Below are 24,677 nucleotides of genomic sequence, written 5' to 3' on the forward strand. Positions count from 1 at the left end.
TAAATCATTACATAGAACAGTGCTCTTCAGGTTCTCAAACTGAGGGGGGGATGATGGGCCCTTACAAAGAATGCCCTCTGGTACGAGCTGCCTCTTCTCAAAGCACTTGTGAAGGCACAGGTGACTTGCTGTGGGACACACAGGAGGGTGGCAGTGCCCAGCCAAACAAGTTCTGTCAGCTGGAGGAGGACGTGTTCAATTGTCCTTAGGGTGAAAGTGTGTTATTGTGGGTGGAAATCTATTGTCTAGTGACTCATGCATTGCTAGACATTTGCCTGCTCACTTTTCTCCCTTTGTGGCTGCTGCCTCTCCTCAGCACAGCTCCCTCACTGTGGGCGGCCGGAGGCTGCTGCACGGTGTACTGTACCACAGCCCCGAGCTGCCAGCCAGGCGGAGGAGGCCTGCGGCTGGCCAAGCGAGAGCTGGGGTTCTCCGCTTGCTGAACCTGTACTTCAGTTTTTGTGCGAGGCCTCTGGAGGCACACCCCGGAGCCCTTTCAGCGCCCTTCAGCCTGCAGCCCAGAAGGCCAGTTGCATCCTGGGATACATCAAAAGAACTATGGCCAGCAGATCCAGAGAGGTGATTCTCCCCTTCTGCTCTGCTCTCGTGAGACCCCACCTGGAGTGCTGTGTCCAGCTCGAGCCCTCAGCACAAGAGGGACATGGACCTGTTGGAACTGGTGCAGCGGAGGGCCATGAAGATGATGAGAGGGCTGGAGCACCTCTCCTATGAAGACAGGCTGAGAGAGCTGGGGTTGTTCAGCCTGGAGAAGGCTCCAGGGAGACCTTATAGCGGCCTTCCAGTACCTGAAGGGGGCCTACAGGAAGGATGGGCAGGGGCTGTTTGCAAGGGCACGTAGCGATAGGGTGAAGGGCAATGGCTTTAAACTAGAGCAGGGCAGGTTTAGATTAGACATTAGGAAGAAGTTCTTTACAATGAGGGTGGTGAGACACTGGAACAGGTTGCCCAGAGAGGTGGTGGAGGCCCCCATCCCTGGAGACATTCAAGGCCAGGCTGGATGAGGCTCTGAGCAACCTGATCGAGTTGAAGATGTCCCTGCTTACTGCAGGGGTGTTGGACTGGATGACCTTTAAAGGTCCCTTCCAACCCAACACATTCTATGATTCTATGTGCCATCTCACACCGGCTGGGACCACAGTTTTCCTCCCTCCCTGTGACAGCCAACGCCTGGACAGACAGTGCTTTGTGAGGGCACAGATCTAAAAGACAGTCCGGGGGTAAAGGCGCCCTGCGCCTCGCGTCGGAAGGTTCCACCTTTCCCCTTCGTGGGCCGCCATTTTCCGAGGCCCGGACGCCCGCTGCGCCCGCCAGGCCCCGCCCACAGCCGGCGGGAGCGCGCTTGAGCCCGCCGCTGCCCTACCTCCGCCCGCCCCGCGCCGGAAGTGAGGGAGCGAGCGTGCGCGCGCGCGTGGCAGTGAGAGGCCGTTGGCGGCGGCCGTTGCAGGGATGTCGGCCACGTGCGCCGTGTCCCGTAAAGCGCAACCGCCGCCGCCGCGTCCCCCGGGCGAGAGGGACCCGCCGGCCAAGGCAATGCGCAGGGGGCTGCGCTGGGGCCACCAGGAGGAGCAGGAGCAGCTGCCGTGGGCGGGAGAGAGCGCGGGCGGCGAGCCCCAGGCGGAGCGGGCGGCCTCGCCGAGCGACGAGCGGCGGCGGCGGCGGCAGCCGCAAGAGCCGAGGGCGCTGGCGGCGGCGGCGGCCACGGCAGCCGGGGCGGAGGAGGAGGAGCGGCTGGAGAGGGAGCATTTCCGGAGGATCATCAACGCCTTCCGATACTACGGGTAACCCAGACCTGCCGCCGGGTGTGCGCGGCCCTGCGAGGGTCCCCTCCCCGCCGCCGCGGTCTCCTGTCACACCGATCCGCCTCCGCAGGGGTCAGGAGCTCGCCGTTCCTGCGGGCGGCCCTTGTCCCTTCCCAGCCTGGCGTGCGGCCGCCTCTCTCGGCCTGTGCGCCGTGTGGGGAGCGCCGCGCCGGTAGCGGGGTGCAGGGGCGGGAGTCGGGAAAGGAGCTCTGCTCCCCTTTCCTTTCTGGTTCTGGGTACGCCTCAACGTTTTTGCCAGCTGGGAAGCATAAAATAAAAAAAAATTAATAATAATAAAAAAAAGGAGTACGACGCACCTAAAAAGGGTGTAAAATGTCTGTTTTCTGTAAGATAAAACGCTTTAAGACGCTGTAAAGTACTCAAAACAATAGCAGATCCTGCTAGTAAAGAAATGAAAATGGTGTTTCGATTATTAAGGAGATTTTGGAAAGACGTGTTAATTTACACAAGAGATAAGACCTGTTGACAGGGCTAATGAGTGACTTTTTTTTTTTTTATAACTGTGGTTTTCTAGACATTTGTGAGTCAGTAAACGGCTTGATGGTCCCACAGGGATGAGGTAAAGGACGGAGGGGGGGGAGGGGCGGGGACACGACACCAGTTTAATATCTGAATCCATTGAATGGAAGAGCAAACAAGTTACTCAAATTGCGGGGTGGGGAGGACTGGCTGAAAAAGTCCAGTCCTCTACAGTATTTTGGTTAATTGTGTTCTGTTAGTCTAGGTTTGGGAAACAAATTTGGGATGTAGCTACACTACATATTTGTATACTTCAGTTGACAAACCGCTGCCATGTGAATCGTTATTATGTGCTGCACCTTCTTTGTCAGTGTAATGCAAGCATAATTTTTACATGACTGTCGTGTCTGGAAAGGGTGATATTTATAATATCTCTTCTGCTTGCTGGTTTTGTATCTTCGGGTTTTTTTTTTGTTTTCTGTGACTAGTATTTGAGCAGGAGGTTGCTCTACATTTTGATGTTTTGTCTCTTCCAGACTGAATTTGCTGAATCGGTTTGGCCATACCAAAAACTTCATTAGTTATTACTCTTAGCACAACAGCCAGCTGTAATTTGCTTATTTCAGTGATATAATTGTATCCTCAGGCCTTAGAAGCTGGGAACATCTTTCTCAACCTCATGCTCGACTGTGACTCTAGGTCGCTTTTGAATACTTCAGTTTTGGTAAACACATAACAAAAGGTTATAACTGAAATTTCTAGTACAGAAATTGAATTAAATTATCTCTGACTCAAAGAAATAACTCTGAGTTTAAGTGAAATTACCTATCTTGGTAGTTAAAAGTCATTTAATTGGAAATATCTGTATGAGTAAGGCAATAACACACTTTCAGATGCGTTCAGATTAAAGTTCTTGTCTTTGGAGGCATAGAATCATTTTGGTTGGAAGAGACCTTTAAGATCATCAAGTCAACCTGTTAACTAGCACTGCCAAGTTAGCACTAAGCCATGTCCCTCAGCACTACTCCAGGGATGGCGACTCAACCGTTTCCTTGAGCAGCCTGTTCCAATGCTTGACAACTCGTTCGGTGAAGAAATACTTCCTAATAGTCAATCTGCATCTCCCCTGGTACAGCTTGAGGCCATTTCCTCTTGTCCTATTCCCTGTTACTTGGGAGAGGAGACCAACTTTTATCAAGTTGTGGAGAGTGATAAGGTCTCCTCCCTTTAGCCTCCTTTTCTCCAGGCTAAACAACCCCAGTTCCCTCCAGCAGCTCCTCATAAGACTTGTGCTTCAGGCCCCCTCACCATCTTCATTGCACTTCTTTGGGTGTACTCCATCACCTCATTGTCTTTCTTGGGGTGAGGGACCCAAAACTGAATTTGGGTATTTGAGGTGGGGCCTCACCAGTGCGAAGTACAGGGAGACCATCACCTCCCTAGTCCTGCTGGCCACGCTATTCTTGATACAAGCCTGGATGCTGTTGGGCACTGGGGCACACTGCTGGCTCATATTCAGCCGGCTGTTGACCAACACCCCCATGTCCTTTTCTGCCGGGCAGCTCTCCAGCCACTCTTCCCAAAGCCTGTAGCGCTGCATGGGGCTGTTGTGACCCGGGGGCAGGACCTAGCACTTGAGACCTTGTTGAACCTTGTACCATTGGCCTTGGCCCATTGACCCAGCCTGTCCAGATCCCTCTGTAGAGCCTTCCTACTCTCAAGCAGATCAACACTCCGACCCAGCTTGGTGTCATCTGCAAAATTACTGAGGGTGCACTCGGTCCTCTTGTCCAGATTGTTGATAAAAGATATTAAAAACAGAACTGGCTCCAATACTGAGCCCTGGGGAACACCACTTGTGACTGGCTGCCTACTGGATTTAACCCCGTTTACCACCACTCCTTGGGCCTAGCCATCCAGCCAGTTTTTTACCTAGCAAAGCATATGCCCATCCAAGCCGTGAGCAGCCATTTTCTCCAGAGAACGCAGTGGGGAAAGGTGTCAAAATCTTTACTAATGTCTAGGTAGACAACATCCACAGCCTTTCCCTCATCCACTAAGCCTGTCACCTTGTCATAGATCAGGTAGGACAAGCAGGACCTGCCTTTCATGAAGCCATGCTGACTGGGCGTGATCACCTTGTTGTCCTGTACGTGCCGTGTGATGACACTCAAGATGATCTTTCTTTGTGTGTAGTTCTGATATCTGTGAATTATTCATTCCACTAGAAGGTTGCAATTCAACAGGAAAGAGTGGAGGATTATAGTTCAAAGAATTTTTCTGACAAAACTTTCAAGTTGATATTAAGCTAAGGTGATGTCCTTTATATAGACAATCAGATTATTTTTCTTAACTGTTCCTTCTTTTTTTTGTTCTTAAATGTCATTTTAAACCAGTGGAGCTTTTGCAATGAACATGCCCTTCTCAGAAGCACGTATGTCATGTTGGAGATACTAACTGGTCAAATCTCCAGATTGAGGTTGCAACTAAAATTGCAGCAATTGCAGCTTACTCTCTCTGGTGGCTAGTTCTGAACTCTGTGCTGCTGTATGCTGACACAAGAGTTTGAGAAACTGCAGTATGACTTTACTTGATAACATGATTCTGTGCTGCCAAAAGGGCAGTATCCCTTGTCCTGGCTTTCTGACCTCTCTCTCTAGATGTCTTATGACTGTGCTCAGCCAACTTGACTTGCTAAACTGATAGAAATCAAATCTAGCAAAATCTGTACAGGTTTCTTCACGGTTAGCAAGTTAACTGAGCTTTGTGGCAGGCCTGGTGAGTGCTGGAATAAGATGGAGGGCAGAACTGTTCTGGGTGAGGAGGAGGAAAAGGGGAGAGAAAAAAATAGACCTCTTTCTCTTGGCAGTAGATTCACCTTGTTTATGGAACTTTTATTTTGGGGAATTGGAAGACTTATTTTTAGCTTGGATCAGTTACATGACCAAATTCACAGCACTCGTACTTGAGGGGAATATGCTGTTAAAAGAAGGTAGCTAGGTTATCTTAGTGACACTGCTAGAACTCCGTTATGGTCCAGCTGTGACTCTTAACGATTCTTTCCAAAACAGTTGATTTTGAGGATCCCTATTCCCAGTCCACCTCTCTTTATTTCTGTAGCCAAGGTTTACCATGGTATCAGCTATTCATTCGATTTAAATTGGATTTGTGAAACAGTCTGGCTGGATTTGGTGAGTTTGGGGGCTGGTTGTTCATTATATTTTGTAGATCCATGTATTAAGGTGGTGATCACTATGAGTGATCTAAATGAGTGGCTGATGATGAAACTGCAAGAAGAAAACAATGGTCATCTTAAACTGCAACATGTTAAGAAGTGGTAGTGAAGAATTAGAGCTTAAACAGACATTTTGCCTAAAAATTCTTGAAAACTTGTTCTCAAGTAAAGAATTACAAAGTCTGATCACTTTCTGTGTCTAAATCAATGAATAATTGTAACTGGAATAGCTTAGAGTGAATTATTTATATTTAGTGTGTGTATTGCTTCTAAATATCTAAAGGCCTTAAACCTTTTGCGTTTTAGAACGAATATGCATGAACGAGTGAACAGAACAGAGAGGCAGTTTAAATCTCTCCCAGCTAATCAACAGAGTCTTCTTCCTCAATTCCGTCCTCACCTTGACGACATTCGGAAATGCATCGATCATAATCAAGAGATACTGCAGACCATCGTGAATGACTGCGTTCATATGTTTGAAAACAAAGAATATGGAGAAGACGTATGTTAAAATGGACTTTTTCATACTCCGAAATTAAATTCTGTACGCTTTGGCATTTTCTGCATTTATTTTTCACACTTTTAGGCCTCCAACTTTCTTTGCTTTTGCCTTCTTTATTTTCTCCTTTCTTACTTCGTGTTCGCTTACACTTTCTCACTCTTGTCTTTCACATCTTGTAGAACTGATGTTTAATAAAAGTATTTGTTGTTAGTCCTTGTAGTTACACTTATGAAAACTAACTGCGGGTCTGGCAAATCACAGTAATCACTTATTCTAAAAAAGAGTTTTTCTCTCCAGAGTTCTAGCTCTGCCCTGGTTACATTTTAAAGTTATTTTTTCAGTTAACTATGTAGAGCATAAATGGTGGTGTCTGTTTTACTCTAGGTTATTATATGTTATGGCATTCTAAATCAGTTACAATTTTAGATAGGCCAAGTATTTTTCATGTTCTTACCTGTAAAAACTTTTTCACTGCTTACCTGCTTTTTCAGTGTGGCATCTCTATCAAACAAAATTCCATTCAGACTAAAAGACTGACAGAGGTGGAAACTAAAGTCCTTTTTTGGTATCTGCAGGCAAGGTACAGTCATGGGCAGCTCTAATGTGAGCTTCTCAGTGTTGCCTCATCAGTACCTAAAGGGGATTCTGTTCTCAGGGTAAGCAGTTCAGCCTCTGCATTATGTAAGCCCTGGTCCTTTCCTCAGTAAGGACTACCAAATGTGCTCCGCTGTGCCATACTATGTATTGTTTTGTTGTTGTGGAACGTGATCTCTTGGGTGCCAAATCGAGACCAGCAAACTGAATTTGTTTAGGATTCTAGGTTGGATTTGAGCCCTGGTCCCAGGAGTGAAAGGCGAGTGGTTTGTCAGCTATAACTCCCAACAGCTCTTATAGCATGGCTTTTGTCTGTTTATAATTTAATTCTGTTTTTGTTTTTTTTTTTCAAGACTAAAGATACATGGTACATTTTCCACTAACTTTTTTTTTTCCCCCCACTTTAATCAGGGAAGAGGGAACATTACACCAGCTTCCACATTTGACATGGATAAATTAAAATCCACTTTGAAGCAGTTTGTGAGAGACTGGAGTGAAGAGGGAAAGCCTGAGAGAGATTCCTGCTACCAGCCAATCATTAATGAAATTATAAAGAACTTTCCAAAAGAAAGATGGTAATAGTGTTTTAAAACTTAACTTTATGTGGGCATACACTTTGCACAAATCTAACAAATTTTTTATGGAGTAATGAAAAGCTTGGATTTTAAAATACATAAATTCCTATGAATGCAGTGGAATTTATTTTTTAATCAAGAAAGTTTTTGTTTCTAATACAAGGTGCTGGAAAAGAGCATAGTTATAATCTTCACAAAGGAATACCAGGTAAACCAGAATTAATTTATTTTTTTTTCTGCAGCTTGATGTAACGGGATATCTGTTAACTTCTCAAGTAAGAGACCTCAGGAGATTGTGAAGTTAACTCAGTTGTGCTCGGTGAGGTAGAGTTTGCAGGTTAGCAGATTCTCGGAGTGTGTGTGCTGCAGATAAAGGGAAGGACCCTTGTGGCAGCAGCAGCTATGAGTATTGCCCTTCGTAGGGCAATAGGAAGGAGGGAAGAAGACTCTTAACCTCAAGCGCAGTTTTATTGCACTAAGAATTTACCCTGCAAATACTTAATTCTAGCCTTGGTTTCAGACAGGTGCTACAAGGCAAGTATTATAAAAGCTTTGCTGCGTGTGTGAGGGTAGCTTTGTAACTGCGTTGTCTTGTTAACACCACCAAAGTAGTAATCAGTGCGGGTTTTTTTAGGTAACTTGAAGTAGAAGTGTTCTGGTAGAATCTTGGAGGGCACTGCTGCTGTAAGAATTCCTTGTTTAATGGTTCTGCCATTTATTCATCCCAGTCATCACAAAGTACCTTTAGTTTAAACTCGGAAAATTTGTGAACTTTGTATTCGTAAATGTAACAGGTCAGAACTGAGGTTTGATATGGTCAGGTGTTACTGTGGATTTTCTTTTTTCTCAGTTATTGCTAATAAAGCACTTGTACCAATTTTAAAATACCTTCCACTAGCTATCTTTTAATTTTCATTAGTAAAGACTGTTAGTGGCAGCAGAACATGGAATGGACATGGTTGGTTGGTTTCTCTTTTGCCTTAGGTTAACTTATCTCAAGGTGTATGCACCTCTGAAAATGTTTTATCTGAAGGTGAAGTTTCGGCAATGTTTTTAGTGCTAATAGTGCAGTCAATAAGATAAAAAAGAATTAAATACTACAGGTTACCTGATATACCTCTGATGTGTGTATCTGTAGGAAAAGTCATAGTTAGTTTCAAAAGTAGTCATTCTAATCTTCAGGGTAGCAATTCACCTTTTTCTCTATGTGCTAGCTTTTTTTGGCTATGGGAGAAGTAACTTATATCAAAGAGATATGTGACTGAAGTTGGAAAGTCTTGACTTTTACATTAATCGTCAATGAGCTCTGTTTCAAACCCTCCAGTTGGTATTAGAAAGAAACAGATTGGGTGAATCTGAAGTTGATAGCCTTGTGCTTCTTTACCAGGCATCCTGTTTGTTGTTGTCAAACATTAAGTCACATGACAGTGCTTCTGCCCCTGTTGTGATGGCTCTGAAATACCAGTTGGGGTTTTTTTTGTCTCTACAGAAATCTACGTACCTATTTAAAGGTTTAATATTGATAATCATTATGGAGCTGCCGTGGCATTTATGCAAAACCTTTTCTCAGTTCATGCGTTATTACTTACTGTTGTCAGTTCACTCTTTTTCCTAGTGACCAAAAGCTCTCCTACTTAGGTGTATTTACCTCTTTGAGGCAAGAAGCAGAGTTGTTCACAAGGGCCTTTTCTCTTCATGTATTATCAGGCTTAACTGTCAGTGCCACCCCACCCTTGTCTGAGAAGTAACTTCCCTGGCAGGGCAGGCTGATTGGTAAATCTGCTTCCTTTTTTACAGTTTTGGACGGGAGCAGTGGTTTTCAGTTTGAAGGGAAGGACAGTGACTGAACTGACCATAGTGAAGTTATTCTGTCTGGTTGTTGTATATAGTGGGTGCAAAGTCCATTTTCTTTGGGGGGAACTGGCTGTGGGTGCTAATGTGGGAAAACAGCCCGTGGGTGGAACCTCATAGTGCAGCTTTACATTCCTTTAGAGTTCGCCTTTGTAGCACAGAATGCTGAAGTCTCCTGAGATGATGAGATGAAAGTGCTAGAGAAAAAGTATGTTGTTGGCACTAGGTGATGAAAACAGCTTTGTCTAGATGTACTTTGCATTGAAAAAGACGGAGAAATAATTTAAATTTAAAGCTGTGAGTACAAGTCACCTTTTTAATGGCTTCAGTGGAATTATACATTCAGTTTCTAGTTAACAATACTTGTTAACGTTATTGGTTCCATGTGTTGGAGTTATGTGAAAAAGGAGTTAAATTTTTGAAACTATTCAAGTATGTTTCGCTCTGTGCACGCACATGTTGTATTGCTGCTCTTCTTTGCAAAACTGGCCTATGTTGGTTTAGTTGGTATGCAAAGAACAGGAAAAGAAGTCAAATGCTCTATATGCTTCCCCTTCTGGGAAGCAGAAGAGATACAAGCAATGGTTGACAGCATTTGTAAATTAGAACAGTCTTGTGAGTAGGTGCTGCCGTTACCTTGTGTTTCAGTCCAGTTTTCTGACAAGACTGTCATCTAAAAATAAAATAAAACGGCAAAAGCTGTTTCTGCCTTCCATTCCTATTCAGAAATAATGCTGTCTTTCTGTTTAGCACCTTAATACAGAATCTGTTAGTAGGATCAACAAAACAGTTTAAAGTGAAGTCCCATGAGACAAGATCTTCCTGAAGAGCACACAGATTTCCTGCATTATTCATGTTGGAATTTAATGGTTTTTCAGCTCAGTTGGTTTCTATAGTATTGTCTACCTTTCGATGAAGCCATTTAAATTTCTTTGATTTCTTGTATCTGAATGAACCACGATCACCGCTTTCTACATTTTATTTATTGATAGCTTTTATTTCTTGATGGAATTAATTGTTAAAGCATTTTTATGGGAAAACATTAAGTCAAAAATCTAAATAAGCATACCAATATGTTGGGTTTTTTTTAATCCCCCTTTTCTTTTGTTGTTTTGATTTTCCTTTCACATCTACTGTTACTTCTTATGTGAAAAGGATGTAAGGACCATCAGCTTCCTGTCCAAAAGAAATCAAAGAAATAGTTAACCTTTTAGTTAATTATGATTCCATGGCCAAGAACAGTAAACTTAGGTATTTTCTCCAAAGTTTTCTTTTATTCATGAGCTTGGCCTCTGGAACCTCTAACTTGAAATTTAAATCTATCGCACTGTCCAGGAATTGACTGCATTTTCCAAGATACTGGCAGGACAGTTTCCTTTTTATTTGAAAAATGTAGCATATTAGTCCAAAGCCTAAGCTTGGCTATAGTTCCTGCATATCCTCAGTCACGTTTATAGTGATGATAAAATTTCTGCTTTATACAAATGTAATTTAACTTTATATAAAATACATCTGTCCTTGCAGGGGTTTTAATCTCGTCAAAAATAGCGCTTAGCATAAATTTTGCTTTAAACATTGGATTTAAGAACGAACTATATTTTCACTGTAACTGCAGTCAACTGAAGTCTTTGCAGGTATTTACATGGAAGTATATAAACCTCAGCTGCTAAGTTTGGAAAATATCTAAATTTACAAACGTTAAAGAGAGAAGACATCAGGAAAGAATGAGTCACACTGTGATTCTATGCTGGTGTTTCTACTGATCTTCTGTGTGTGGGGTGTATATGTTTTATCACTTCTTATCATTAGATAACATTAAATTGAGGTGTTTAGTTTATGAAAATGAGATTTGTATTTGATCAGACACACTAATTTTTCGTTTGCTGAACTTCAGTTTACGTCTTCAGCACTATTATTTTTTTGTTAAAGCACAATAGTCATAAAATAAGAAGCCTCTGTTTTTATCAAGCGTATTTTTCCCTTAAAGAAAGAACAGCAAGTTAAAATCTTCATTAACGTCATTAAACTTCTAAAAGCTGAAAATACATCACACTAAAATGCAGTACAGTAATGGCAGGACAGAGTTTAGTCGTTTATGATATTTCTCCACTATATTTTTAAGAGACTGCTGCAGTTTCAGTAGTTGAGCCAAACATTACCATACAGCCCTCTTCCCTGCTCCTTGGACAGCCTCCTCTCCCCACATCTGTCAGGTTAATAAGCCAGTATCTCCTCTGTGTTGCTCCACAGGTTTTTAATGGGTACTTGTTGGATACCCACTTACCTTCCTAACCAATGCTAGATCTGTCATAGAAATCCTGCTACTGCTGGCTAGTTCAAGGCTGGTTTCCCTGTGGATGCCTTTGGGTTATTATCGGTTATTACAGTTCAGGATTATTTTTTTTAAATGTATGTGCAACTGCTGCAATTACGTATCTACCAGAGGAAAAGTGGCTTCACTGGAGTGCTCCTTAAGTAATAGCAAAGTCTCAATTTCCTGCTTCTTGTTATTATCACAAAACAAAGAATCTGAAAGTATAATGCAAGGGGAAATGAAAATCAGGAGTTAGAAGAACTTTGATTTTCCATTTGGGAGGCTTCACTAATTAGATGATTAAGCCACAAACCAAAAGTGACTGTTAAGACTGCTTTGTTAGCTTGTGTGGCCTTTAGAAAAGAATAATGCTTTCTTTTGATTTTGATATACTATTCAGAATTTATATTACTCCTACACTCATGTTCATGCTTATGCAGCATACTAACTGTTTTGAACCCTTTTTCACATCCTGAATTTTTATGTAGTCAAAGGCTTTGCATTTTGTTTTCATCATATGTTTGGAAGTGCTGATTGTGGGTTCCTTCATTTAGTTGCATATAAATTGATACACGGATGTTTTGTCTGTGAATGTGATATGTGAAAGGATGGGTAGTCTTGAATGTTCACACTTGTTTTTTTGGTATATGAAATTATGAAGCCTTGTTCATGACTGGAAACTGAAAAATTACTTATTTTTAGATTAAGTGTCTTTTCAGTTTGGTGTAGGAGTGTTTTTTGTTTTATAACTGAAAGTTTGATTGCATTGAGGTGGAAGTCTAATGGTTAAAATACGTATATATTGCCTTTCTGCCTGAAAGAAAATTTTGGGGTTCTTCTTCTATTAGTTACTGAACTTGAAAGATAGGAGAGGTTTTGTAGGTATCACACTAAACACACACTGCTGGATGTCTTCTGGTCATCTTCAACTTGATGCCTAGCTAAGGGAATTGAAGGCTTAGACTGCTGCAATGTACTTTGATTTAGAAAAATCTTACGTTACTTAATGTGAGTGAAATTGGTGAACAGCATATGTAAAACCTACAGTTGCTGAGAAGGTAACTACTTTAAGGTTTTTACAGTCTGAATTGCTTATCAACTAATGGAAGTTTTGTTTGTTTTGTGTTTCTGATGTCAAAATACTTCTTAATTTTTCATGTGATGTAACCAAGAAGATTTCTAGAATATTTACTAGTTATCAGTGGGCCTCATAGAAAAATAAATGGTGCTATATGGTAATGTTCTTTCATCAATTCACTTAAGAGATTATTAGCTTGATAACTGCAAAAGTTTTCATGAAAAAAATTATTTTGTAATTATGCTCTGTATTCTGAATGAGGGTTGTATATGTTCTTTTGAATAATTTCTGTGAATTATTTTGTACAGTTAACCAATCTGATCAGAACTGGCTCAGATTGTATTTTAAAAGTAAAGTCATACAGGAATTACATTATAGTATCTAAGTATATGGGGGGAAAAATGTTTGACTGGACCTCTTAAGTTTTGTTAAGAGGTATCAGATAAAGTCTTAACTATTATTTTTGTTCTGTTGCAGGGATTTCTCCAAAGTTAATATCCTGGTACCTGGTGCTGGGCTAGGTAGATTGGCGTGGGAAATAGCTAAGCTCGGTTATGCTTGCCAAGGAAATGAATGGAGCCTCTTTATGCTCTTTTCTTCTAACTTTGTACTCAACAGGTATATAGCTTATGTTTTACTTGCTGATTGAAACCTAGGGAGGCAAAATTATAAATGAGAAAAACTTGAATAAATAAAACTCACAAGAACAGATTTGTAAGTCCTAGCACAGGACACACAGAACCGCTTTTTAGGATGTTTTAATGAAAAAAGAAGTAAATCAGTGGGACAAATGGGGGAGGGAAGCGTTGTATCTAAGTCATTAAGATTATAGCAGGAAGCATGGCTTTTAAGTTACGAGACTTAGAATCTCTAGACTGTACTGCAGATTTTCTGCATTATCTTGAATAGGTTTTTATGATTTATTTCACATCTGTTTCTGTAAAATGCACACCTGTCTCACCGGTGTCAAATATGGACTAGTTAATATGTGTGTGGTACTTAGTGGTGGTGATGAGTAACAGGAAACGTGTTAAAGAAAGTGTTACGTTCCATACTAAAATTCTAGGCACTGTTTTGACATGAAGAACAACCACCAAAGCACGCTGAACCGCTTCTTAAGCAAGTTGTTAAAACAATATAGTTAATAGTTCTGCAGTTAATGCTGAGGTACTAAATTTGAATGTAGTAAATTTCACTTTATAGGTTTAACTTAGAGTGAAATTTTTATATTTGTTACTCTTGTCACTCGCACTGGAAATTCCTGGTTTCATAATGAACTCGTTACAGAGGAAAGAAGGCAACAAACGCAACATTCTTTGAAGAAGGAGGGTGGGAAGTCTGGTAGTGGGTGGGCAGCTATGAAGGAGGTCTGTGGCGGATGTTTTGCTTTTGCTTTATACCAAGTTCAGAGAGACAGAATTTGCCAGGTCATTCTTCAGTCTGAGATTATGCACCTTTGCTGAAAACACCTAAATTATTGGCTTGTTGTATTCTGTTATCATGATGTTTTGGAGCCCTGATTGTTCACAGAGGACTGTGATAATCTTAAATATGTTATAGCTTACTGTTCAAAAACAAGGGGAAAACACTGTTTATTATGCCTGGTGCATGTCTGCTTAAAACAGTAGTGTTCAATGTGATGAAAATAAATATTTGCTAGAGGCTGATGTCTTCTTTTTTTTTACATTATTCTTAAATGACTCATCTGGTGGCGAAATTGCATATTACAGTTGAGCTGATCTAATGCCTTGCAGCTACTGAAAGGACGTCACATTCTTCTCATGCTTAGCTCTACAGCCCTGCTGGCTCTAAGGCTCTTTAGAACTTTTGAAATTATTCAAAGCAGCATAAAAGTTTTCATTTCCCATCTTTGGGAGCGCTGATCAGCTGACACAGTGTTTCAAATCTGAAAGTTAACTTCACCCCTAACTACCTCTGATGACATGTTTTTTGTCCTTCCTGCCTGTATGGGGAATTCTCATGAAAATCCATGCTTAGCTTACGATAGTAATCATTCTAAGCATCTAATGCTTATGTGGAGTTTCCTATTTATATAAGATATTTAACAAAGAGGTGTATATGCATTAGACTTGCTAACAGTATTAGATTTTAGACAGCAAAATTTTGTGTTGCTCAGCTGTTGTAGTCCTCATCCTTGCTGGGCAAGTTAAGAGTAACAAGTTTCCTTGTTAGTGTGGAAGAGAATACTGCTAACCTGAGTATGAATTTCAGCCAATTCAGCTGAAGTCCAGGCATTCCTTTCTGCCAGCCTAGGCTTGGGATGTCTATTAAGAAAGTTTTAGGGACTTCTGTGATTTTTTATTTTAGTCTTAAGTGTCTGTTCCTAGTTAGCCTTCTGAAATGGGCATGTTTGCCTTCCTGGAACTGGAAGAAACAGGAATGATCAATATGAACTAAACTTACCGGTTAAGGAAGAGTGGTAAGAAAGAAGGATTTTTCAAATTAGCTTTTAACTAGAGGTTTAATTTAATTATTTTTTGTTTTCAGTTGGTAAAAACATGAGGATTTTGCTAACGTGCTTACAGTTTGGATATACCTTCTTTCTCTGACCTTGGTTTATTTTTAGGAAGACAAAGTACTGTCTTGAGTGTCAAGCCAACTACAACAGTGGGCTCCTAGATGTGGTACAGTGACTTAAGTCTTCTGTATACAAAGTGGTATCTGCTGTAAAAAGAAATCTAATTCTCTTAAGTTGTGAAGTTTTGTTACTGTGGATAAAGTTGCATAGCATGCTATGTAGAGAGTGCATCCAGGGGTAATTGTGGTCACTAAAAGTGTTTGAAATTAGTTAGAGAGCATTATTCCACTGAAGAAGCTCTAATTTGAAAATAAAGTGACACTGGAGTAGGTAAGCTACAATGGCTCCAAGGCTGCTGCAGTCCCCATATGGGAAACTGTGCTTTTTCTTGTATGGGTAAGGTTCTTAACTGCTGGTGGGTTTTTTTAGTATTGTCATGGTTTTGGCCAGATTGGCCAATCAGAATGACAGATGGCCCTCCCTGCCCTGTCTGTCTCCAAAGAGAGGAGAGGAAGAGAGAATGAGACTTACAGGTTTAGAAAAAGAACTAAACTTCTTTAATGAAAATCATAATAAATAAGGAAATAATAATAAAATAAACAAAAAGTGCACAATATATACACAACCGTATCCAGCTCCCAGGATGATGACCGGGTCACCAGCAGGCACAGGGAAAGTCCCAAACTGGAGTCCACAATAGACAGGAGCTGAATTCTGGATCTGGAGTCAGGAATGCTCGGATCGGGATCAAAGGCAGGAACAGACAGGGTCCTCCTCAGACATCGGCCATTGAAGAAAGAGACTTGCCTCTTTGATCCCTTAGCTTTTATACTGATGCATATGGGATGGAACACCCTGTTGGTCAGTTTTGGGTCACCTATCCTGCCCGCTCCTCCCTGCGGCTGGGACGCCTCTATGCTTTTCCGCATCTGACCCTCTAACGGGGCAAACAGCGAAGTTAGCTGACCTTGGTTGTTATAGCAATAAGTATAAGCAAGAGCCTCTGTGCATACCATTCCTTGGTATAATCAGGTCTTGTCACTGAGAGTGAACAGTGTCTGAACAATATGCTGTTAATTTCAGAGTTTAGTCAGTTAGAAGAGGCCCAGCTAAAAAGTAAAATTACAAAACAGAAAGTTGGTTCTGTTCTACCTCAAACCAGGACAAGTGTTTAGGTGAGTTCTGGGTACAATGACAGATGGCAGAGGTCATCACTGGTGACGTACAGACACGTTTAATTTCTTACATGTTTTGGAAGAGCAAAAACTGCAAAGCGTAAGCTGTTTTCCTGCCTCTGGAAAGCATACCAAAATTTTCAGGCAGTCTAGAGGCACAGGACACACGTTGCTTCACTTTGACATCTGACAGGAGGGGAAACAACACTGGGGTCGTATCTATCTGGAGGAGACAGGAGCAGCTTGTGCTGACTTGCTGTTTTCAGCAGCTGGAGATTCAGAGGACAGGGTCAGTTGTCTTGATCCAACAGCCCTTCAGTAGCAGTAATCCCATTTATGAATATTTGAGAAAGTTCAGCTGAAGTAATATAAAATGACTTTGTACTCAAGTCCAGAGTAGGCTTGGTTTAAAAAACCTTTAATTAATACCAGTAGAATTCGTGCTAATAATTGGGTAATCTGTGCTTTCCAGAAAGAATGCAACTTTAGATCTTGACACTGAGAAGGCTGATTAATTGTATTTGTTGCATGTCCATGAATGCTTTAGAATGAAAACTCTTAAGCATTTTATCTTTAATTCAGTTGACAGAAGTAGGATTTGACACACACGAAGTAGGATTTGACACACACGTCTTTTCCACTGAATGTTGAACAGTAAATGCCCTGCCCCTATGGAAAATAGTGAAGTGCATAAAACTTAGTTAAAGATGTTAAATTTTTATAACATAACTTATATCGTGTGTTCTTTGTTGGAAGGATGAAATTGTAAAGGACTGCAGTACATAGTTTTGAAGTATAGATTACTGAAGCTGGAAAGGGGGGTTTTCGGGCTTGAATATGGAGAGGGATTGGTCTTTTATATTAAGTTGGAAAATCCTTTGGGAGCTGTTCAAAAGGCTACATGAATATTCTTCATGCTGGAAAAAAAAAACCACAAGGAGGTCTGTGTTCCCTTATAGCTCAGAAAAAAGCTCCTTTCTAATCTACTCAGATCTCTTTATTTTCTTTACCTTGCTTTTGGGGAAATTTTCAGTGGTTTTGGTATGATATGAAATTTTCGTATCATTCATAACAAGAATAACGTTCCGAGGATAATACAAATTGACTGGGAACACATGGAGAATGCTAGAATGGTTAACACACAACTTCTCTTGGCCAGAGTGGGAAGTTTTGGTGTTTGGGTGTGTGGTGGTGGTGTTATGGTGGGTTTTTTTGTTGATGTTTGTTTGTTTTTCTTTTTTAACCAAAATAGAAATGCCTTTCTTGAAGAAAATGATGCCTATGTTATCAGGGCTTTTTCCATGCTTTCTTTGCTTTGACTGACTGCATATATCTGGTTGATATTTATTTATTCATTTTATATGGAGGCGGTTGGTGACTGCAGTATACTGCTGCCCGCCTGCAGATTGGTTTTGTATTTTTTTTACTGATAAAATGAAATACAAATATGACATGAAGAAGGTAAAAAATGTTATTTCAGAGACTTTACCACTGGTGTTTTCTATACACCAGCCAAAAGAGTGCACTTGCTATAACCTGATAGATTGCTTGCGGTTTATTAAGTGTTTGATGACATGCGTTTTATGGGACAGATACGTCCTCTGTCTCTGAAAGAAAATGGCTGTGGGGAAAGCTGCTTTTTATACTTCAATGCTATATTTTATCACGTTGTAAAATAAGAGTTGACTTAGTTGGTCATGTAAACCCACAAATTTTATTTTGCAAAAACATGTTTACTTAGTTTAATTGCAATGCTGCAGATGTTGCTAACTTAAAAAGATATCTAGTGCAAAACTACTATGCTTTGCAAAATTGAATTTATTTATTTTTTGAAATCTAAAAGCAGCCGAAAAATGCTGCTGTTCTGCTGTGCTTCAAAATGCCTATGATTATGGTTCAGAAAAGACAAAAGTCTAGAATGAGAACGAATTTTTCCAATAAAACTCATGGAACTAAAGAAATGAAACTAATAGTGGAACTATTTTTCTTTTTGTTTTTTTAATTAAATAGGAAAAAATGATCCATAAAGGCTTAGCTTTTCTGAATATACTAAATCATAAATTTCATTAATCTTACAAAAGAATCTTGTGCATTTTTTTTCAGTGGAGAAGTGAGTCAGGGAAAATTATTAAAAGTGGGAAAAGGCAATTTTAAAATTAAAAAGGACAGTTATTTTGTGATGATAATTTGTCTGTCAGAGTAAAATTGGTTTTTTTGATCAGTTCATAAATTGATGGGCAGTCTGAAGTGTTGTGAAATACAAGTCCCCTAAAAATGCGTAGCTTTTGCAAGAATTTTATCAACAAAACAATGGATGTTTGTGAAAGTCTTTGACTCCTGCATTTCTGGATAATAGATAAGCAATTAGTTGAAACTGAATTGTGATGATTTCTGTATTTTGCAGATGCTCTGAAATTAACTCATGTAAGCTTTACCCCTGGATTCATCAGTTCAGCAATAACAGAAGATCTGCTGATCAGATACGTCCAATTTATTTCCCTGATGTTGATCCTCACAGTCTTCCTTCTGGTTCAAACTTCTCTATGACAGCAGGGGATTTTCAAGAAATTTATTCCGAGTGCAGTGAGTAAATGCAAACTTCAAAGCCATCCATATAACTGTATCTTCAGAATATTTATTATGGGACAGTTAATGGTTGCAAATAGAAGGGAATTGTATCTACAAACATTAAGCATAAAGTACTAACTGTAGCAAAATTTTCTTTTTCCAAATCAGCTTTTCTTATTAGTTATCAAAAAATATGGACACCTCCTTGCCTAACACGTCTTTGTTGCAGTAGTTTCTTTCAGAATAAGACAGCATACACTTGATTTAGAAAAGTGATGTGACAAAGGGAACAATGTAACTAGTGACTTCCCTTCTTTACTGAAAAAAAAAGAGGGTTTTTTTGTTGATTCATTTCCTGTTGTATAAGCAAAGCAAACTGTTTCAGTAGTACGAAATTAGAAATGGAAACAGTATATACTTAGTGACTGTCAATAGTAAATATTTCAGAGGCACATTATGGGGATGATAATTATCAAAGATTGAGACTTCTGTCGGTACAAATAACCTTATTTTTCCGTGTGATACTAGGTTAGTTGTGCTGTCCTCATTGCAGCTATGGAGTAATGTTTTGTGACTCACGTAATGTTGAATTAACCTGCAGAAGACTATCTTGTGTAGTGCCTACTCTACCAATTACATGTTTAGGATGTGATCAAGGGTAGCACTCACCCAGTTCTTTTATATGTGGTCCAATAAGCTAATATAAGCCTATTTAGAAGTCACCATTTTTCTCCTTACACAGTATTGGATTATCACTTCGGGCATTTATTTTCTGTTTCCATCTTTCTGTACCTATTAGACCCATAGCCATTTTTCACATGGATTATACAGCTGTTAATCTACCCTCTATTATGCAGGTAGACTTCCAGATACTTTCTTGCAGGAGCCTTCCTTACTGTTGCATAATTTTCGGAAGGTTCTCTTACATTAGAAAGTCTGATACTGGCATAAATTGAGACTTCTAATTTTTTTATTTACAGAACTTAAAACTTTTGCAATTTCAAGGACACATGTTTAGAGAAAAACAGGGAGACTCATGCTTTAAAAGGTAGACTTTGAAAGATCCTGCTTGTCAAATTAACTAGGAGAAAACAGCTGAGAAGTGTTCAGATACTGAATAAAATGTTTTAAAGCTGTGTGATTTGTGAAACTACACTTAAGTGTACAGACTTGTATTGTTCTAGATATTAAGTAGAAAGGCTCAAAATCACTGGGTATTTTTGCAGTTGTATTTTTAACTGTTGTGGTAATTGAGTTCGTAGGACAGGTGAGTAAAAGCACACTTGGGCCTTCATTTATATAAAATATGTTACAATATTAACATTTTACATTATATAATGTAAGTATATCTCATTTTATCTAACGTGTGTGAACAATTTTATAAGATGCATGAATAATAAATACGTATAATATTTTAGAGTGTGTATTTATATATTCACATACATATCTATCTGTAGGTCACATGAACCCAAACATAACTGTTGTTAACATAAACCAAAATGTTTTATTTACTTGTAAATTAAATTAGTAACCTTCAGCTGTTGTTAGTTGAACGTAATGCTGAGCGTATAAACAAATGCTGGGATTAAATGATGAACTTTTACAGGGGTGGAAACATTGAAACTAATCTTTGTATACTTCGCTTTTTTTATGCAGATACATGGGATTGCGTAGCAACTTGCTTTTTCATAGATACAGCACATAACGTTATTGATTACATTGATACTATATGGAAAATATTAAAGCCCGGCGGAATATGGATAAATGTAGGCAAGTGTGACCAACCTCTCTTCCCGCTAGCCCTGACTTATGTTAGATCTCATAACAGGCATCTAGTAGTTGAAAAGAGTTATGGGGATTAGTGTGTCTGTACTGAAAACTCTAGAGCTAGAAACATCTAGGGCTTGGAAATTATGTCAGGTGTGTTCAGAAAATGTCCGGATGTTTGCTAGTTATAATCGAGTCAAGACCACGTGATTTTTAAATAGAGAAGTAGATCTTCCCAGTGGCAGGTTTTGCATTCGTGCATCAGACATTCGTTATTTGACAAATGCAGTGTCCTGTAATCTTTTTTTGCTATTTTTGTAAGGAAATGGAACTTGCTCTGTGTGTAAATACATGCTTGCATTTTTTTCTTAATCTGTTTTCTAATTTGTACTGTGCTGCTTCTAAGCAGAAGCTTTGGGAATTAGATTTATGTATGCCTTGTCTCGGTAGAAAAATTAAGTTGAAGGGATGGCACGCAAAACTCAGGAGTTAAACATTTTGTGTTGTAGAAACTGGTCAGTCACTAGTCAGTCATTACACCAGTCCTGGCCAGTCGTAGAATGCAAGCAGAGCTCTTGGGTAGATCACAGGGTGTCCTGCCTTCTCTTCTAAAGAGACAGCAGTGGTGCTAGACTGAAGAAATTTTAAGATACAGAAAACACAACCTGGTAGGAAATGAGACTTCATTGTTGAATAAGCAGCTGAACTAATTTGTTTTCATTTTGCATTGATTCTGAAATTCATTATAAAAATCATATTCGAGTGACAGAAATGTGCTCTTTTGTCTGTATTTGAATACATAAGTCTGGGTATAAGCATTCTTTGTGCTTTCAGTGCTTTTGATTTTTAAAACATTTTTGTCTTCTTGATAGCCATTTCCATTGTATCTTTCGATTCTAGGTCCTCTCCTTTACCACTTCGAAAACTTGGGAAATGAACTTTCTATAGAATTAAGCTATGAGGATATAAAAAGTGTTATACTGCAATATGGATTCCACATAGAGGTAAGAAGATGCTGTAGTTTGCAGTAAGTAGTATTGGTATAAACCAGACGAACTCCTTTGAATAAATCTTTACCTTAAATTTAGTTCAACATAATTGCATATGTTAATAACTTCTAGAGAATTACATCTTTGTAAGTGTGTTGCAAATTATTTGCTTTCCGCATTTTTAAAAAGTGTATAGATGGGCTGTGAAACCTAGTAGGTGTATAGCAGTATCTTTCTTATTAAGAGAAACTTGCGTAGTTCTTGTAGAGAAGGTGTTTTGAAAGCTGCTGCTTTTTTTTCAGGTGGAAAAAGAATCTGTACTGTCAACTTACACTGTGAATGAACTCTCCATGATGAAGTACTACTATGAATGCGTGTTGTTTGTGGTGAGAAAACCAGAATAGAAGTGGTCTGAATAGGCCAATCGGAAAGAAATGTTGGCTTGAAAGCTAGAAATCAGAATAAAATGGACTGGGTGATGTTGGACACAACCTCAAATCAGTGGTGCCTTCTTATTCCTAATAGGATTTAGATAGTGTCTATTTTCTTAATATCTCTTGCTATCCAGACGTGTTCTATGCCATGCATATTTGTAAAATACTTGTGAAAATGGAGGAGGGGATGTTCACATACACTGTCTTTGTGCTTTGGAATGCATTGAAAATAAAAGCAAAAACATTTTCTTGAGAGTAACATTTAATGTTTTCCATAACCACGCTAATATGAGGCATATGCTGCCTCATTTTTCATAGATTTGTAACGATTTTCTTTTTTCTGCTTTCTGATGTTAGGAATGCATAAAGATGCTTACTGTACTAGCCTGTACTGTACTGTACTGTCACATTTAGAGAAGTATTTCCAAACGTGTACTTAAATTATGAAGTCTGAAGTGTCTGGAAAGTGATAAAATTATTCTTGATAGATACAATAGCCATCAGAACTGATACAGCATTTTCTGTGGAACTGAAATGAAATACATTATTATGCAAATACTAATCTTTGTACCACTGTTACGAATTTAATCAAAACACAGAGCCTGTAGACAATTACAAATACTATGTGAAAGCAGAGTACTGAGTGAAGGAAAAGCAGCATGTCACAGAGAAGCCATGTGTGAACCTCATTTTGGGAATGACACCAATTTTGATTAATCTCTTAGTGTTGAAACTGAAATAAATATATTAGATGCTTTACCGTCTTAAAATATATTGATTTCAAGTCATTTACTGCTTAAGCCAAAACAGTGAAGCGGTATTTTTTGTTAAAATTAGTTAACAGAAAGTCATACCTTGAGCTCTTTTCTTTTTTTAAAGTTGATAACATAGCTGAGTTACCCATGCGATGTGTAGGTAGTGCAACAGAAAAATGCCTGTTTCTCAAAGGGTGAAAAAAAAAAGTTACATGTAAATAACACATGCTGTAACGTAATCATCTCTACCTGAGTCAGCATATGCAGACTAATTGGTAGACAATTTACTTGGAACTTCAGGCATTTTAGCCTTGTGACTTAGTGACTTCTTGGTTCCTTATCCTAATGGGTTTTTTTTTTACTAGCAGATGTGGCTTACATGAATATTTAACCTACAAATCATGACACTATACAAGAGGCTGGGTCTTCTATCACTTAGAAGTGACAGATGTACATGAGAAATCATTAAGTAGTAATCGCGGTGCTGAGAGGAGGTGTCATGTTAGCCATTTTGTTTTCTAAATATATTGGTTATCTTAAGTACCATTTTTATCCATTTTCAAAAATTTCTTTAAAGTACAAAAATATCATAAGGAATTAATTGATTTTTCATATTTGGTCATAATGGTCCTGGAAAACAGCTTGTTTGTTTGTCACTATTTCTAGACTCTTTTTTTCATGGAGATATCCTAATTGCATCTCTTTAATCGATCTGTTACTGGCTTTTGGATTTTTCCCATTAAGGCCAGAAATTTGTGCCTTTGTTCCTAAATTGAAAGTCTGCAAGGAGGGAAAACAGAAACTGGGTTTTTTTTAATAGTTTTAGCACTGCGTAAGAGAGGGTGTGTTTCAGTACTGTGCCCATTTCTGCTGAGAATCCGTATTGAGAATAAAGGTTTTTGGTCTACAGAAGTTTTCAATTAGAGCTTAGCTTAAACTAGTCTTATTTGAACTGTCTCTTCTTTCTAAAAGTGCACCACCAAAATTTAGCTCCATAAATGAACTGTCAAAGTTCCACCCTGTTCCAAGAAAAATGTGTTTAAAGCTGAAACATGGTGACTGCAGCAAGCCCTTGCACACCTAAAAATAATTTTTTAAAGTTGATTTAATTTCCTTATTGTACTATTTAGGTTTTTTTTTTAGGGACTTTATGATTCTTTGCCTTCACTCTGATTTTTTTTTTCCTTAAGATAGAATATGACTAGTGCTTTTCAAGCTCCTTGGGATAAAACAAGGTGAGGTGAAAGTCAGTTATGCCATTACCGAGTAGTATATATATCTGTAATATTGCCTGATTTCTTCCTCCTGCCCAGTCTGTAGTTACACTTGGAATGTGGTGTTCTTGTTTTCTGCAAATAGGAAATGGAACTCTTGCTTTCTGGCTGGATGTCAGTATCCTTTGTTCCAGTGGTTTTGTTCTTTGCCACCCCATGTTGTCACAAGTGCCATTTTTTTCGGTGTGTTTTTGGAAAATGTTCTTACTGACTTACGTCAGGTATATAGCAATGTGCTTGTGTTTCTAATCTAGGAAACAAATCCCAGTTTTCCCCAATGTTTTCCCTTTAAATTTTAACAGAGGCATTAACGAGTTGGAAGCAGAACAATCTTGTGCATAAGCTGTATGAGTCAGTAGTGTTTTACCTGCAGTTCTGTTTGTGAGTCCTTAAAATTAATCGCTGGTATTTTTATGCACAGGAATAATTGTGTATTATTGACTGTGATCACATTCTTCTTCTCGGTTGCGTACGGAGGGAGAAGCCCTTCAGGTGTTTGTCAGCTGAAGCCAAGGCCGTGTGATTTAGGTCGCTGTTACACTGTACGTGGTATCGGGTGTAAAATAAAATGCTGCATAACCGTCAGCGTGGTACTCCTTGACACGGAACGAGTTCGATGAGTGTGAAGCGTCCTGTATTTTTATTTATGCGTAGCACGCGCGGTCAGAAGGGGAAGCGCCACCTCGCCCTGTGCGCACCGCCCCGTTGGCGGAGCCCGCAGCCGGCG

The 24,677-nt window shown here is 39.5% G+C and overlaps 1 protein-coding gene across 1 annotated transcript; it reads left to right on the top strand.

Annotated features, from left to right (window-relative positions):
* The first annotated feature begins 1,381 nt into the window (after positions 1–1,381).
* CARNMT1 (carnosine N-methyltransferase 1) lies at positions 1,382–24,541 on the top strand. The gene is made up of 8 exons (XM_063319424.1): positions 1,382–1,799; positions 5,842–6,037; positions 7,043–7,206; positions 12,927–13,067; positions 18,568–18,746; positions 20,388–20,501; positions 21,399–21,502; positions 21,790–24,541. Exons 1-8 carry the CDS (start codon positions 1,468–1,470, stop codon positions 21,889–21,891), a joined length of 1,332 nt encoding a protein of 443 aa, XP_063175494.1. The 5' UTR covers positions 1,382–1,467; the 3' UTR covers positions 21,892–24,541.
* Positions 24,542–24,677: the final 136 nt, after the last annotated feature.

The sequence above is a fragment of the Chroicocephalus ridibundus genome, chromosome Z, assembly GCF_963924245.1.
Source record: "Chroicocephalus ridibundus chromosome Z, bChrRid1.1, whole genome shotgun sequence".
Classification (NCBI taxonomy): Eukaryota; Metazoa; Chordata; class Aves; order Charadriiformes; family Laridae; genus Chroicocephalus; species Chroicocephalus ridibundus.